The sequence below is a fragment of the Falco peregrinus genome, chromosome 5 (assembly GCF_023634155.1).
Source record: "Falco peregrinus isolate bFalPer1 chromosome 5, bFalPer1.pri, whole genome shotgun sequence".
Classification (NCBI taxonomy): domain Eukaryota; kingdom Metazoa; phylum Chordata; class Aves; order Falconiformes; family Falconidae; genus Falco; species Falco peregrinus.
The window spans coordinates 64636245-64653740 of NC_073725.1; the positions used below are offsets into that span (position 1 = coordinate 64636245).

A 17496-nucleotide genomic window follows, 5' to 3' on the forward strand; every position below is an offset into this window, starting at 1 on the left:
TTCGCTTTGTGCTGGTTCCTGGCAGCATGCACAGGCACATTTCTTGCCAGCCCTGTGGAGCTCATCTGCTGCCCTAAGGAGACGCTTCCTCCCAAGGCAGCTTGTTGGCAGTGGGGGCTGCTGGCCTCCCCCCTCTCTAGCCCAGCAGGCTGCTGCAGGGTAATGCCGTGAGGGCTAATCACCTTGCTGCAGCTGCTGCAGAAGTCCTCAAGCCACCTCAGCTTGGAGACTCAGTTGTGAGTCAGGTGTCTGAGTGCCGCACAGCCTGGGCCATCCCGGCTGCTGCGCAGTGCCCTCGCTAATTCTGCTCTCGTTTGGAGCACACATTGCTGGGCAGCGTTGGAGCTGGGTCACGGGGTTAACGCCCATTAGCAGAGCCGGCTTGCACTGAACTCTGCTCAGCGACTCTTCACGGAGCTCAGTCTTTAAAACATCATCAAAAAATCATCAAGAGAGAGACAAGCGCGTTCATTTCCGCTGCCCACTAATTCTAATGGAGCTGGCGTAATGGACTCCCACCAGCACTCCTGCAGGCAGCTGCAGGGCCAGGGAGATGGGCTCTGCCTTCTGGCCCTGGGATAGCCCCTCTACCCTGAGGCAGCTGGAAAGGGGTCCCCATTCCTGTAGGAGTGGCTTCCTCCAGGACCTTAGCCCTGTTGAGTCTGAGCTGGCAAGCTCTGGGGCTCTTCTGGCCACCAGGGAGGAGGCTGTGCCCTACACATGGTGCAGGGAAGGGCATTCTGCCAACTCTGCTTCAACAGAGGTAGTCTGAATCCTTCTGCCTAGGTCATCTCCTTTATGCCACCCTTTCATCTGGCCAGAAATGCCCCTGCCCCATCAGACAGCTGTTCCTTTCTCCCCAGAAAGGTCTGAGAAGGCCCCATACTTTCCCTCAAGCTATGACTTGAGTCTGATTCAACTTGTGTGGGCCCCGAGGGAGCTCGGGAACTCGCCCCAGACCGTCCAAGAAGCTGGGTCTGCACACTGTTCAAAGGCACTCCCAAGTCCTGGATTCCCTTCCCAGCTCTGCCAAACCCTGCATGCAAATCTGAGGGTGCGATCCCGCAGGTCCCCCCCGCTCTCCTGCCATAGCCATGCTGCGCTCAAGCCTCCAAAGAGGTCTGGCCTTGCAGTGCCGTCCTGTGTTGCTGCAGGGAAAGGGACGCAGTGATTCTGCTTGGGAAAGAAGCCTTAGTGTGGAAGAAAAGCTGTTGCCTTTGTTAGCTCTTCCCAGGCTCTGCTGAGAGCAACAGGCCCTTTGTTAGGAGTAAAGCTGGAATCCGTGAGGCACAAAGGAGGAAGGGGAATGGAGGCCCTGCAGCTTGCGAAGATGGTGCTGGAGCTTTGGTCTGGCTGGGACTGCTGCCAGGGCTGGGACTGGGCAGCCCCAGGGCTCCGGGATGCCCCTGAGCTGTGACAGTGGGATAGTCTGTCCAAGTGGGGCTGGAGCCTCAGAAGTCTTGCTGTTTGTCAGCGGACAGGTGTGGGCAGCCCAGCAGGGAGCCTGGCAGGAGGGAGCTGCCTGCCCTTCCTCTGTGAGCGTCCTGAGCTCACAGTGCATACACAGTACACACAGTGCCCCGAGCCCTGGCACAGCAACTGAGGTGGAGGGGCCGTGCCTTGGAGGAGCAGCAGCGTGCGAGCCTTGGGGCATGCAGGCGCTGCAGGCAGGCATTTGCAGCCTTGTCCCTCCTGGGAAGTACGCTGGTGCAGGAAGGCTTGGACTGGGATTCCTGTGTGCATGGGTGTTGGAGAGGTACGGAGCAAGCAAGAGAAAGGAACAAGGATGATGGAGTCATGCGAGCCCATGGCAAGGATCCTCAGCGTGTGCCAGGGACTGTGCCAACCTGCTTGCTGCTGTTTTAGTGGCAGCAGAAGCAGCTCAGCAGCATGGAGCACTTGAAGCGCATCCAGTACTTGCCAGGTCCAGGCAACTGGCCTGGACTCTGCAGCACACTGACAGCAGCCACAGGTGGCTCAGACCAAGGGTGGGAGAGATTTAAGGAGAATAGGGCCCATTCTATGTCACGATGCCCCAGGAGTGGCTTTGTTGGTGTCTGCTCCAACAGTGTGGCCCAATCTGAGATCTGGGAACTGCAGATGCTGCCTCAAGCACCTGGGCAGTTGCTGCCCCCAGGAAGAAGTGCTGCTTCTTCCTTCCTGGCTGTTAATCCTTCGCCCTGGGCAGCAGTCGATGCTGCAGCTGTCAGGGGCTTGATCCTCGCTCTCTTGTAGCCTCCGCAGAGGTGGAAGGGGATGTCTCTCAGAACAGCTGGAGTGCTCAAGTCCCTGGACTGCAGGTCGCAGTGACAGGTTGGGGCGGTGGAAGAGGGGGGCAGCTGCTTGCTTGTGAGTGGGCTGGAGCTGAGCAGGGCCTGGGTAGTAGGTTCCCACATCGCCTGGCTGCTGGCTGCCATCAGTGGCTGGGTGCTCCCTGCCCATGCCCATGGTATGGCAGTGCTCACAGGGAGGATGGTGCTAGCTAGCCAAGAGGGCAGGGCTGTTAGCCTGGATGTTGTCTGGTTATTTCTTCTCCCAGTACTCAGAAATTACCAGCTGTGTGTTTTCCAAGAATCTTGTTTTTGAGCTGGGATTTGGTGTCCTTGGAGTCTCCACAGCAAACTTCCTTAGGGAAGGAGGCACGTTGACTGCAGGGAGCTCCCCAGAGCAGGGACCCTGGGGTCTGTTCTGCAGCTGAGAGCTGGAAATGGGCAAAGTGCTGCTGGGCGAGCTGGATGTCCCGGTTAGGCAAGTGCATCACAGTCCGGCAGCGTGACTGACTGCCTGCACCCTGCAGCCTTGTCCTCCTCCTGATGCCCCAGAGTTTCTCATTCCTAGCAGGAGAAAGGCAGTTGCAGGCATCTTTCCCCAGAAGAAGGATCCCGAGCTGATTCTAGGTGACTTGAGTGAAACAGCCTCCCCTTCCTATCTGGGAAAGGCAAGCCAATTGATACTTCACCTGGAGAGCCAGCCATCCTGGAGTCATTCAATCCTCCTAAGGGCCTGCTGGTGTGGAGAGCAAGCCTTGCATTCCTGCACCAGTCCATTTCATCAGTGCTGATGATCTCCAAGCCCCTGTGGCTACTCCTGGGATCTGTGCAGGACACACCATGGAGTGCTCTCAGCAGCAGCAAAGGGCAGGCATCTTTCCAGCCAGATGTCACTCACACTTTTAACCCCCATGACATGCAAGACCCTAAGCCTCCTGTGTGAGTGACACAACACTCTCCACCATGGCACAGTAGCCGGAGCAGCATTTTACCGTCGGTTTGTTCTGGGTTAAGTAGCTGGGTGTGATGGGAAAGAGAGCGGAGTGCCCGGTACTTGTTAACGTAGGTAGTGGTGCCTGTGGAGGAGGTGAGAGCCTGGAAAGAGCACTTGCAAGAGAGGAAGGGCTGTGCTCTCCCACCCCTCCCATCAGAGCTGTCTTCCCTTGAGGAGACTTCCCGTGGCTGCACCCACTTTCTGAGAGTGTTTGTGGACACAGCCCTGCTCAGCTGGGGCCAGGCAGAGCAGCAGCATCTGAGGTTGGCAGTGCCCTTGATGGGACCCGGCTGATGGCCTCTGCACCTGTTCGTTAGCTCTGCTGGGGTGCTGCAAGCTGCAGCACGTTCCTCAGTCACTGCCCTCCTGCTGCTTCCCACCGCAGTAAGGGAATCCTCCAGACACAGCTTGCTGGGGGAGCCAGGCAGAGGAGAGGACCCCCTCCAGACACCCTCTGCTTGCCTCCCCGCGTCTGCCCCAGCAGGCACGGACCCCACCAGGCTCGAGGCCAGCACGGCCCTACCTTGCTGCGGACCAGGCTGGGCCCCTCAGCCTCCTTGCTGTCTCTGGAGCTGTGCAGTTGACTCCCTGCTTTTAATAGAGAGCTGGGAAGGCACATTATGGAGATGAGGGTATTATTTGCATAACGCTAATTAGGTAATTACAAATCATTTTGCTATGAGCTGAAGCGTGTGCTGTGACATAACGTTTATTAGTCATTCCATTCAGGCCCCGCTTAGTTAAGTCATTTACTGCACTAACTACTGAAGTTGGCAATAAAAGGTAAATGCTGGTGCTTGGGTGCAAAGCTGAGGCCAGGCACCCCATGTAAACCTGCGGCCCAGGGGCCCACTTGGTGCAGCCCGCGGCAGGCCAGAGCGCAGCTCTGGCAGCCCGCACTGGGAGGGAGTTATGGCACTCAGAGCAGTAGCCTGACAAGCCCACGTCAGAGTGAGGAAAGCACATTTTAAGCCTTGGCTTTCAGCAGGCTCCTGGTTGTTTGGGGGCTGTTTTCTTAGGTCCGGGGGGCCTGAGGTGCTTTCACACATTTTCACCATCCCACATCTCTGCTGCTGGCTCAGCCACCCAGCGCAGAGGTACCTGTGCTCTGACACTCTCCCTGGAAACCCACCAGGCAGCCTGTGTTTGTAGGGATGCCAATGCTTCCATTTGTACCCAGCCTCTCAGTGCCTGGCAGCCTGAGCAGCCCTTGGGGCTCACCAAAAATATCTTCCCTGAAGATGGAAAGTCAGGAATTTGTCCCCATGTGTTTCACAGCCAGAGAAGTGCTTCGGCATTGAGGCTGTATCCTCTGGGGTTGCTTGCGGGGCGCAGATGCCGGTGCTGTGTGGAGGAGCGGCTGAGGTGCCTGAGAAGCAAGTTGCCTGGCCCTGGCTTCCCAGTTGCTTTGCCCTGCGTGCGTCCCTGCTGCTGCCCCTGCTGCCTCGTGGAAGCAGCTCCCCTTGGCCAGCTTCCATGAACCCCTGTGGCCACCAGCTTTGCAGGTTTGGGAGTCGGAGGCTGCCTGCCCAGCAGGGCACTGAGAGGTGGCAGGGCTGAGAATGGCATCACTCTTGCCTCTCCGTGCCTCCCGCCTGGGTCTCTGTGACTTAGTGCCGCTCTATGGGAAGACAGTGGCTGTGCCCCATCGTGTGGGTCTGTGGAGTGCCCAGGCACTGAGGTCTTGCCACGTGGGATCCCTACCCTGCTGCGCTCCTCAGCTGGCGATGATGCCCCTTCTTGATGCATGGGACTGTGAAGAGCTGCCTTCGAGCTCACCATGAGGACACTCTTTGCATCTCCTGGTTCAGCTTGCAGAGCCTTGTCCCTCTAAAGCCACTTGTCAGCAGGCACTGAGCACTCAGTGGGGGTGATGGGACTGTTGGGGGACACCAGCTCTGCAGAGAAGCTTATTTCACTGCTCAAGAGGTCAGCAGCTTCCTCCGAGGGTGGGACATTCAGGGCATGGAGAGCAGGGGGCAGGCAGCATCCAGGAGTGCTACAGCCTCTTGGGTTTCCCAGCCCAGGATGGTGGGGAGTGATGAGGCTGCTGATGTTTGGTGTGAAAGGAAGGGCCAGCCCACACTAGAGGAGCTGGAGCACAAGGAGCTGTGTGAACAGCAGGAGGGACTGGCTGGCGCAGAGCTCCAGTGCCTCCCTGCAGGCGCTCTCTGCCTGCTCTTCCCTGTCTCTCCTGCAGACCCCTGCTGCCAGCGGTCCTGCCCACACAGGGGCACAGCCATGGCCCACGGGGGTCTGTCTGTGTGCTCACGCCCTGCGAAGCCGGTAGACCTCCTCCTTCCCTGACACATGTCATGGCACACCTTTCTTTTCCAGAACCAGACGAGCCATTTGAGTTCATTATCGTGTCCCTAACGGGCCAGACATGGCTCTTTGAGGCCTCAACATCAGAGGAGCGAGAGCTTTGGGTCCAGGCCATCGAGAGCCAGATCTTGGCCAGCCTGCAGGGCTGTGAGAGCAGCAAAAATAAGGTAAGAGGCCTCAGCTGAGTTCTGCTTTGTTCCCTCCTCTCTGGCATCTGCTTTGCTGTGTCCATCGCTGCCTTAGCCTTCCCTCTCTGTCCAGGCTGGATCCCATCCTGATCCCTCTGCTCCCAGTCAGGGCTGAGTCCGATCCTTGGGGCTGTGCTGCACCCCTCCCCGGGTTTCCCGTCACCTCTCTGAGCTCCCTGTCCCCTCCCCAGCCTGGCTTGGGCCCCAGGAGCTCTCCGCATCCTGTAAGGGCTGAGTCCTGCACTGTCCGCCTCCTCCTTGGACAGCTCTGCCTTTCGCTCTGCTTCTGGCCCACCACCCCCTGCTCCTCCAGCACCCACGCAGCTACGGATCAGTCTTCCCTCAAGACGCTGTCCTTTGGGTCCCTGTGCTGGACACCCCTCCTGCAGCAGAGCCGGGGAGGGTCTGCGGGAGCCAGGTGGTGGCGGCCCCCCAGCAGGCTCCTGGGGTGGTGATGCGAGGGCGTGTGGCGGGGCGATTGCCTTGAGTAAGCGGGGACCCCGTGTGTTGTGTTTCAGGCTCGGCTGGGCAGCCAGAGCGACGCACAGGCCATGCAGGCTGTCCGCACTGCACGTGGGAACAGCTTCTGTGTGGACTGCGATGCACCGAGTAAGTGATGCTGTTGCACTGGGAGGGAAGGGGGGGTCACTCATCCAGGGAGGGGAGGGGTCTCCACCCCAGCCACCCCCTCTCTTACCCCAAAGAGACCTACTCTGGGAGCTGTCTCGTCCTCTCCCGCAGTCAACCCGTTCTTGAGGTGTGGGGTACGGATCCACCTGCACACTGCTCTGTGACCCCTTGCTGACCAGCCTGGGTTCCCTCCCTCTCTGTGCTGCTGGGACACTGGGCTTGTAAGGGCTCTGGTGGGCAGGTGCCTGCAAATATGGGTCTCCTGGATCGTAGGAGAGAGGCTGGTGAGTCTGCGGTGGTATTAACTCTTCCCCTCTGATCTCACTGCCCTCAGATCCAGACTGGGCAAGCCTGAACCTGGGCTCCCTCATGTGCATTGAGTGCTCCGGGATCCACCGCAACCTGGGCACCCACCTGTCCCGTGTGCGCTCCTTGGACCTGGACGACTGGCCTAGTGAGCTTCTCATGGTCATGACAGCCATCGGCAACGCCCTGGCCAATGCTGTCTGGGAAGGAACAGTGGAAGGCTACTTCAAGCCCACCCCTGAGAGCAGTCGGTAAGGGGGATGGGGAACTGCAGAGGTGCTTCTCAGGCAACCACTCCAGGAGGCTTGTGGGCACCACAGGAGGTTGGAAGCAGCCATCCAGTCAGCTGAGCAGGAATCCTTGAGGTACTCCAGGGATCCTGCCTGCTCCCTGGGCACTGGACGCCCCCTGCCACTGTCCTGGTGGGCCAGCAGGTCTTCATGGCCAGCCATGGCCGTGCAGTGGCTGCTGGAGCCGTCGCTGGCTGCAAAGCAGAAGGGGTTAACAGAGATGGCTTGGCAGCGTTGTGCGGGTCTCAAGGGTGCATCCCTTTCAGGCCCTTGTCTGTCCCTATCGAAGCGACTCTCCTGTCACTCATCCCAACAAGAGCCCATTCTGCAGCTTATCAACGGATAAGAGCGGGTCAGGGGGCGGCAGGAGTGAGCATGCTCCACGCAGGGCATTGATGGCCGCCCGCCAGATGCAGATGGATAGAATGGCAGCAGATAGCGGCGGCACGGCACAGATCGATCCGCCGGCCCCGCAGCCCCAGGCGGGATGGACGCTGCCACAGCCTTTGTTTGTACCAGGCGAGACGGCAGCAGTGATAACATGCCTCCCGTGGCACTGGGCTGTCATGTGTGGCAGCTAACCTTTTCTTGCCGCTGGCCATGGCCCACACACAAGTATGGGACGGAGATAGTCCCCACACTGCCACATAATGGGCCCACAGGGGAGTGTAGGGTCACCAACATGGAGGTGCAGGTGTCCCTTTGCACAGTGGCAGGTGTGGGTCTGGGTGTGGGACGGTGCTGCTGCTGCACATGCATGTAAGTGCACAGCATACGCAGAGAGTGAGACAAGTGCATGTTGGGTATGAGTCTGGAGCACCATGACAGAGCCCCAGTGACAGCCGTGGGTGTGGGGGGACACAGCAGGGGAAGTGTCTGCAGCAGGGGCTTACGCAAGGCGTGCCAAATGCTCACTGCTAACACGGGGCGCATTCAGGGTGGCAGTGCCAGCATGCATGCCCCTTTGCATGTGGGGCCCAGGCAGGCTGGCCCACCTGTGACAGTGACAGTGTCCCATCTGGCAGGGAGGAGAAGGAGCGCTGGATCCGGGCCAAGTATGAGCAGAAGCTCTTCCTGGCTCCTCTGCCCCAGTCAGACATCCCGCTGGGGCAGCAGCTGCTGCGGGCTGTGGTAGAGGATGACCTGCGCCTTGTGGTGACACTCCTGGCCCATGGCACCAAGGAGGAAGTGAATGAGACCTACGGGGATGGAGATGGACGCACAGCACTGCATCTCTCCTGCGCCATGGCCAACGTAGTCTTCACGCAGCTGCTCATCTGGGTAAGACAGGGCCCTGTAGGCTCCACCACAGTGCTTCTGGCCCTGCTCTGGTGCAGCACTGCCCCACTCCCAGGTCTCGCAACACCCCTCATCCATCCCCCGTCCCGTGGGCTCCCCCACATGCCTCCTAGCACTGCCCTTCCCACCCTCCCATCTCCCTTTCCCTGCCCACCCCAGTGCCACAGAGCCTCTCTGCCTCTGCCAGTGCTCTTGCTGTGCCACCCCCGTGCCCATGGGCTGCATGGCACCTGGGTGCCACTGACCGGCTGCTTTCTCTCCTGCACAGTACGGGGTAGACGTGAAAAGCCAGGATGCTCGGGGCCTGACCCCGCTGGCCTACGCCCGGCGAGCTGGCAGCCAGGAGTGCATCGACATCCTGCTGCAGCACGGATGCCCCAGCGACAGTGCCGTCACCACGCTGACCCCCAGCCTGCCCCGCCGCAACACCAATGCCAACAACAATGCCTGTACCGTGGTGCCAGCTGAGCTCGGCTCCAGCCCCAGTGCTGTCTAGCTCCTCACGGGCCCTGTGCTCGCAGCACAGATGCCTTCCAGGAGACCAGGGCCACAGGAGCGGGTCTGAGAGCAGCACAGCCAGGCCGTCCGCTGTGCTCAGCCCCCACCAAGACCCCTGTTCTGGCCGGGAGGAGGCGGGGACCCAGCAGCCTGCTCCTCTGCGCTGGTTCCTGTGGACTCCTGTCATGCAGCTGGGTTGGGGGGGAGTTGTGCAGACCCAGTGCTGTCAGCTTGTGGAGGAGCTCCCTCACAGTCACTGGGATGGGGGCTCTAGTACACCCCATTCTCACGACCGGTACAGGGGGAAGAGGCAAGTTCTCGGTGCGCCCCACCACACACATATAGATAATAGAGGAGCTGAAGGCAGTTCAGGTGTGTGGCCTTCCTCTGCTGGTACCGAGGAGGGCGATTGCTGCACCTGCTGTCCCCAACAGTAGGGCAGTTTGGGCACTGCCGTCCTGCCCTCCCTCCTGTGTCGGCCTTGCTATGCACCCCTGGTGCACTGAGGAGGTGAGGGGCAGCAGAAGGTGCATGTTACTCCACTGCACCCCAGTGCTTCTCTCTGCTTCTGGCTGGTGCGGCGAGGGATCCGCTCGCTGGTACCACTCCCCATGTGCTGATGCAAAGGGAGCAGCTCTCCCACGCAGCCCCTGGGCAAAGGCCTCTCCAGCCTCCCTGGTGCCATAGAGGAGGAAGAGGATGATCACCCCAGGATCCCCAGCTGTGTCTGTCTGTCTGTAGAGTCACTGTCCTTCCAGGTTCAAGCCCCAAAGCCATACACAGTGTCTCCATCAGAGCATCCCTGCTGGCTCCCGCTGCTGCCCAGGTGGGGCTGGTCTCCGGCTGAGCAAGAGGAGAGAGACGAGCATCTCCCTTTGGTTTTGGGCCAAGCCTGCAGCTGAGTGCTGGAACCCCAAGGCTTTGGACGCTGCTGTGGAACGTCTCTGTCACTTGTGTATAAAATGTACATTGGAAATATTTATATGGACACTCTGTATATACTGTTTCTTTGCCATGAGTTGCCCTGTGTGTGTTATCTGCAGCCAAGGAGATAAAGGCCAATAAAGCAACCCACCTCCTGTCAGGCCAGCTTTTCTGTGTGCTGCCTTTTGGGCCTCCAGTGCAGCCTCCAGTCTGCTGCTTGCCTGCCCTGTGAGGTTGGTGCATTTTCATCCCAGACTGACAAACGTTCGGCCCTTTCTCCTCCTGCTTGGGAGTTGGTAACAGCAGTCCTGTGCCGAACTGGGCATGGCAGACTGCTGGGATGGGGAGAGGAGATGTGTCAACTCCAGACACTGTGGGACAATCAAGGAACACAGCCTCGGTCAGAGGGATGCACGGCTGTGGCAGGATCAGAGGTGGGCACAGCAGAGGTGCGTGCTGCGCAAGGGATGTGCCAGGTCAGAAGTGCTGGGGCCAGCTGGGCCCTGTGCATGATACAGCGAGTTTGAAGCCGAGGGGGGGAAAGCAGAGATGGGCAGGGACTGGTGGGCTGTCCTGGGAGCAAGGTGCCCGGCTGGTTTGCTATGGCAAAAAGGTTGCTGCAGAAGACTGAGGGGTCATCTAGTCCCAAGGTGCAGACAGCCCCCCAGGCAGTGAAGGGAGCCAGGGGTCTCTGCTCTGTCATCCTTGACCCCACGTGCTTCTCCTGGCTTTTGGCAGAGCAAAGCCCCACTGCTGCTGATTTTCTGCTGGCTGTGCCCAAGGCCGTACCACGTGACACTTTGGGGGTCCAGTATCCCCTCTTGCCGTGCCTGGGTCCAGGCTCTGTGCTGCATTGGCACTGGGCACGGGGCTTGGTCTCCAAGCCTGTGTGGAGGTGCTACAAGGAAGGGAGGCACCAAGATGCCCTGCTCTGCCTCCGGCCCCCCACCTGTCACAGGTACTCCTCAGCAGCCCCCTTCAGACCTTGTTGCCTCCTCCCCATGCGCCTGCCATGACAGAGGGCTGCCACACCAGTGGCTGCAGATGGTGGCCCCAGTCCCTTACATCATCCCTGTGTGCTAGCTGCGTGTGCCAGTATCGTGGTCCCCATCCAGGTCGTAGTCCTGGTCCCAGCCCTCCCCACCTGTGCCCATGTCTGCCCCCCATTCCCCATCCCCTCTCCCTCACGGTGCACATCGGTGCCCCCGCACTGGCACCGGCCCCAGCCTGGTGCTGGGTTTGGTTAATTTCCTGGCGACTGCATTAGCAGGAATGGAAGCCGAGGGACGGCAGCTCCTCTGGGGCCCATTAATCATCCCCCTCAGACAAGCTGCCTTGATTACAAGTGGCAAGAAATTCATTAGGGCTGCGGCTCTGACAACTTTTATCTGCGCGGCTGGATCTGACTCATTAGGCAGCCAAATTAAAGCCATGATGGGCCCTGATGAAATTCACTGCTTGTTTATCTTGTGCGATCTGATACATCTGCCCATACATCATCTCCCGTGCGGGATCCCGCCTGGCCCAGCCCCGGCGCCTCCCTTCCCATCCCAGCCCTGCCCTGACACGCTGGGGCACCCCCAGCCCACAGCGCAGCTGGGACCCAGCCCCGGGTCAGGGACTCCACTCGAGCCCCTCACCTGCCCCCAGCTTTGGGGTGGCCCCAGGGCTGATACTGGGGCAGCAGTCGTGCCCATAGGAGCCACGTGAGGAGAGCCCCGGGGCCACGTGGCCCCGAGCAGCCCCTCCTGGGCCACACAGTGCCCATGGGGTTGTGCAGACCCCTCAGGGCACCCACGGCCCTTGCCAGCTCCCAGCAGTGCGCAGCCTGTGGCAGCAAACCCAGGGCCCTGCTGTTCCCACATCTTGCGAATGGGTGCTGGGGGTCCAGGGGCTGCTCCTCTACCTGCGCCCAGGGAAGGGAGCGGCAGTGGCTTCCCCGTGGGCTCTGACGTGGTCCCGAAAAGCCAAGACAAAACCCTTCTTCTCCAGCCCATGAGCGGGCAGGCAAGGCCATCCGGGGCTGCTGGCATGGTGGCGGCCCTGGTTTCCTTAAGGGAAAATACCACCCCATACCAGCGTGCTGGGCACAGGTGGCCTCTGGGTTGCAGCTTACCATTCCCATCCCCAGTAAGAAGGTGTTGCATTGAACAAGCGTCCCTGTTAAGAAAAATGGCGTGCCCCGATCCGGCCATGAGGCCTGGCCCCAGCAGCACCCCCTCCCTGCCCCCCCTCCATGGTCCAGCACATCTTGGTGCCAAGGTGGCCCGCAAGGCTTCATCAGTCCCGGGCCAAGACAGGCTGGGGCAGGAGCTGCTGTGTCCGTGTTCAGGCTGGTGCCACAGAGGGCACAGGCTGACCCTCCACTCTGCTCTATGCCACAGGAGCGTGCCGAGGCAGCAGCCGAGTGGGGCTGTACCTGCATGGCACAGCCCCTAGCAGCAGCAGCACCATGAGGGCCCTGCCACAGCCAACTAGCACCACTGAGCTGAAGCAGTGGCTGAAGTGGGGTGTGGGTGCTGCAGGGCTGGGGCATGGGATTCAGATTCATGTCATAAGCACATCCAGGGTGTGCAGCTCCAGGCTGGAAACGAGCTATGCCACAGATCAGTAACACTTCCCAGAGAGCCTGGGCACAGCAGACCACACCAGGACAAGCACCATTGGGCACAACTCGCAAACAAAGCCCTGTGGGCCCTCTTGCAGCCCTAGCTGAGCTGGCACAGCCTCCGGGGGGTTATGCAGGTGGGCAGCACCCATAGTGTCGGGCAGTACTACCCAGCCCTGAGGCAGCTGGGACCACACGCTGGGTACAGGCAGAGGTGCTTTTACAAGAGGTGGCCAGAGCAGGGATCATGCTACTGGGCTGCACTACCAATCAGCCCTGCCTCTTGAAAGAGAGGGCAGAGGTGAGCCATAATGTCCCAGCTCCCTTGGCCTGGCTTGCCAAGATACAGCACCCATATGCTCCCCTACAGCACCTGCACCCTATGCCCATGCATGTCTTGGTACCTGGCTTGCCTGTCGGTGCAGAAGTCCACGGCACAGATCCTCGTAAAGTCTTCTGGGGGAAACTTCAGCCTGGCAGCTGAAGACACTGGTATGAGCTGGTAGGCTGTGCAGGGTCCAGCACAGGCAGGCAAGTGGGGCCCCCCTGCTTGGGAAGGGTTTCAGCCACCCTGGCTAGCTAGGGCTCATCAGGCACTGTGGTCTTGTGAAGTGCTTCATAACTTGCCAAGCACCTGGGCAAGCAGCAGCACAGCAGAGTGTGGCTACAGTCTCTCTCTCCTCCCAAGCCCCAATTCCAGCATGCCCATGATAACTTCTTCCAGGTCTTGGGTGATTTTTCCTTTGATCCTGGAGATGCACGCACCATGAGTGTGCACTGTGCTGTTGAGGCCATCATGACCAGACCAACTACTGAATCCCCACAGCATCTGCACCCTGAACTCCGCATGCTGCTGTAGAGGAACTGGAGGTTGGGAGGAGCTCATGACCTTTCCCAGGTCACAATGGGAGGGGAGGCTGTTTCTCTCCTGCCCAGGTCCAGTCAGAGCTCATTTCTTCCCACCTGGGTACAGGTTCATTGCATTGCAGATTCCTGCAGCAATGACACCCATGTCGCACTTCTGACCCAGGCCAGGAGCATGGTGCGCTGCTCCCTAAAGGCAGCCGCCAGCAGCATGGAATCCCCACAGGGCAGCACAAGCACCGTGAAGCATTCCTCTGCTCTGCCTCAAGTCTGCTAGTGCTGGGCTCAGTGGGCCCATTACAGCCAACACTACACACCAGCTTTGGAAAAAAAAGCCCACTGTAATCTCCCAGGGAACTGCTCTGTGAGCCATTAGCAGATCAGCTAAGCATCTGAGCAAGTCCTGGAGAGGTTGACTAATGGAAAAACAGTAGCACCAGCACCATGGTGTGGCCCATCAAATCTTCATACAAGCCCACTGTTAGAGAATGCTGTGAACCAGCTTTGTTGCACTGAAAACCTTTTCCTGAGAAGGAAACACTGAGCGAATGACTAACCTGTGGGATGCCATCGCTACGCCTTTCCCAGCTCTTTAATAACCATTGTGCAGGTAAATGTGTGGGCAGGTCTGGGTAGAGAGAATTGTGTTGTAAAGGATGAAGCTGTCTTCATGAAGGCAAAATTAGTCTTGTTGTATGTATGTGTGTATATATATATGTGGATAAGCACATACATATAAATATATGTATAAATAAATGCATGCCTATGTATATACATACCTCTGTGTGTCTACAGTGCTATCTACCTTTCATTCTGTGTGTGCATGCACACATATGTGTGCATTGTTTGGCTATCCACATAAGAGTTCTTTCCTCCTTCAGTTCCTACTCCAGGACACAAGACAACAGACAAAAGGTGGCACATGGGATATTCCAAATAGATACAAGGGGAAAATACTAGGAAGGTGGCCGGATACTGGAACAGGGGCCCGAAGAAGTGGGATCACCATCCTTGGGGATATGTGAAGTCAGCTGGTCAAGTCCCTCAGCATTCTGATCTAACAGGACCAGCTTTGAGCAAGTGTTGGACCAGAGACCTCCAGAGGTCACTTCCCATCTGCATGGCTCTGTCATGCCAGGCTCTGTCTTTACTGCCCAGTTTTTCACTGTTGCTTTCCTCCTCACACCCATCCCAGTCTACATGATGCAGCAGCTATAGCTGGGGCATGCTGCATCTTCCACCCCAGCAGCTCTTCTGTTTGGGGATGTGCTGTAGACACTTTGTGCAGTGCAGGCAGTGCCATTCACGGCATTCACTGTGCTGTGTGCAGGAAGCATCAGACTCAGCACACAAGGTTGGCAGGGGAGCCCTGTTCTGCACAGCGCGAGATGCACTCTGCTGTTCTGTGGCTCTCCAACACCACTGGTGACAGCAGTGGGTCTGTCACCTCCATCAGCACCAGACTGAGCTGCAACTCTCGTAGTTATATTAACACAACTGTTTGCAGGGTTGCATTGTGTACTGGCTCTGGGACTGATCTAACTCAACAACAACAAAAAAAGGCAAAACCCAAATAACTTCTAAGCAGCTGAAATCTCCAGTTCTCCAATCCACTCTACAAGCAGTCAACAAAGTATGCAGCCAGAGTGGGGGTGCTTCACACAGAGTTCAGGTTGGCAATGGTGTGCATGGCGGGGGAGGAGTGGTAAGATGGTGAGTTAAGAACACAATAAACATGCTGTCACTGGGGCAGGACACATCAAACCACAACATCAGCTAGAAATACCAGGTAAGAATAAAGGGGTTCTTAGACCCTAAAATAAAATTTAACTCCTTCCAGTGTCACTGCCCCAACCCTGGAGCTGTGGACATTTTTCAGAGTGCTGTGCTTAATCTCATACTGCTGTATCGTACTATTGTACTAGGTTGCAGTGGCACAGACCCCTCATGTGGACACATTTATAGTGACAGAGCACTTACAGCTGCACAATTGCTTTATCCTGCCTACCCCCCCCCCTTCCCCGATTCCTTCCCCCACTGGCCTAGATGTATGTGCAGGAGCTAATACAGTTGCTGCAAATGGCATGTTATCCCGTTCTGCAGCCAGGTAGCGCAGGTAACAGTCTCTGCCTCAGACCAGCTCAGACCCAGGGAGGGAGAAGCAGGGAACACCTAAGCTGTGGCTCTTGGGTACAGGCAGCTCCTGTGTGTTGAAGGGACCTGCCAGTGCCCCTGCGGCCAGGGCAGTCATGGTCAGCTGCTAGAGGACGGTTACCTCCTCTGATCTGGAGTGAATGCCAGCAGATGTTGCTACCTGAGCAGGCCATGCCCATGCTGGGGATGCCCTGAGCAACACAGGGCCAGGCACTTCCTGAGGTCGCTGTCTCCTTTCCAGGTCGGTGGTGCAGGGAATGGAGGCAGAAGCTGGCCTGTTGTGGCTGCAGGGAGCCAGCTGTGCTCTGCTGCCCCAGCCAGTGCTCAGAAATCCAGGTCATGAAAGGATCCCACAGAACTGTCTTGGGACCTGCAACAAACATCTCTGTGGAAAGAAGCCCCCACCTAGGACAGCTTTGTTCTAACAGCTGCTCTACTCTGAGCTGTGGCTGTCCCCACGCAGCCAGGGGCGGGAAGAGCCACCCAGCAGTGCTGAGGCTGCAGGGCTCTGCAGGGGGACTCAGCTGCGAAGGCTGAGTGCAGGGTCCACACTCTAGATTAACAGAATGTACCTCCCACAGAGGGAGGGGCCATGGGAGTGAGCACACACCTCCCCACCCCACCCCCGGCAGCATGGAGACAGGCCAGCTCTTGCTGTGGCATCAGAGAGGGCACCCAGAAAGGTGAAATCAGTGCTGACTGGCAGGAATATTGCCTTATAAGCCATGTCTCCCAGGGAAGGGTGACAACGGCTAACTGGACCCTGTGTGACCCAAACTCCACATCAAACCTTGGAGTAACTGGCATCCCAACAGCACCATGTCCCACACCATTGAAGAACACCTTCTACCTGTCCAGGAACCTCTGGTGGCATTGCAATGGGTGTTGCCAGTACAGCACAGCTGCACAAGCTCCCTCGCCCCATGGGGTGGGCTGGCTGATGTTCATCAAACCAGCAACAGAGGCTGTCATGGCTGGACACCCAGTTAGCGATGGAATCACTTGGCCCTGTGCACTGTCAGCTCAGGACTGTGCATGCAGCTGTGCCCTGTGCAAAACTGGATATTCATCAAGTTCTGGGGTTGAGCTCAGTCATCTGAGATACACCCTGGCCTCAGAAGCAGCATCTCATGCAATAGTTCTCAAGAGCAGACTATTCTGCTCAGGTTGGCCTAGATGTGGGAGCCCTGCTCAAGAAGTCTGAAACCCTTCTCCTGCACCAGCGCAGTGAGGCACAGCAGCGGCTGCAGGCTGGGAGAAGGAGATGATGCAGTGCCAGGGCCAGCAGTGCCTGGCCCACCCTGGTCCTGCTCACTGCTGCAGAGCCTCGGCAGCTTGGTAAGAGAAGCAGCAGCTGGTCCTGGTGCGATAGGCTGAGGTTTCCAAGGAAAGGCAAGACCCTTACTTTCTGCTCAGCCCAGCTGCAGGGCAGGCAGCCCTGGCAGCCACCACTGCCGAAGGGTGCGGTGGCAATAAGGCACTGGAGCTGCAGGAGGCTTCTCCGTTCGTTCCCTGTGGACTGGGCTGCGCTCCTGCGGGCTGAGTGAGGAGGAAGGGTGTTGAGGCAGGGCTCTGCCAGCAGGCAACACAGCCCTGAAGTGCCAGAGGGCATCGCATCGCCATCGCATCACAGGCCCTCAGAGGTGTCACTGACATGTGGGCCTGAGCTGGTACAGGGTGGCCCTGGGGACAGCAGGCAGGCAGCCTGCCTCTGTCAGGCAGGGACCCAGGGGGCTGCGGGCATGGACCTCTCCTCAGCTCACGGCCAGCAAAGGCCTGGCCCTAGCCCGAGGCCCACGGGCTGGGCAGGCCTTCAGGGATGGTGGGAAGCTGCCATCGTGCCGAGCAGATCTCGGGGGAGGGGTTCGCTCCTGCCCCAGGGCCTGGGGCACCAGGGATGCAGGCTGTCCCGGGGCTGGGCAGGGGACGCAGCCGTGTCGGGGCTGCGGGGGCAGCGCACACGTCCCTCCCACCCCTGGCAGCGCTGCTGGACTCGGGGGAGGCAGGAGGCGGCGACGGACGGCTCCGGGCCCGGCCCGCGGTGCTCCTGGGCGCTTCCCAAGCCTTCCCCTTCTCTGCCCGCTGCCGTGTCTCAGCACGGGCACCGGGGCGAGTCCGACCGAGCCCACAAGGCCACGGCTGCTCC

The 17496-nt window shown here is 58.9% G+C and overlaps 1 protein-coding gene across 2 annotated transcripts in view; it reads left to right on the forward strand.

The window, feature by feature from the left end:
• AGAP3 (ArfGAP with GTPase domain, ankyrin repeat and PH domain 3) overlaps positions 1-9884 on the forward strand; it is a 148306-nt gene extending 138422 nt beyond the window's left edge. For both annotated transcript variants that reach the window (XM_055803964.1, XM_005230913.3), the window contains exons 14-18: positions 5602-5756; positions 6296-6386; positions 6742-6964; positions 8029-8284; positions 8571-9884. In XM_055803964.1, the coding sequence (XP_055659939.1) occupies positions 5602-5756; positions 6296-6386; positions 6742-6964; positions 8029-8284; positions 8571-8798 (953 nt within the window). In that variant the 3' untranslated portion in view covers positions 8799-9884. The remainder of the gene's footprint in view (positions 1-5601; positions 5757-6295; positions 6387-6741; positions 6965-8028; positions 8285-8570) is intronic.
• Positions 9885-17496: the final 7612 nt, after the last annotated feature.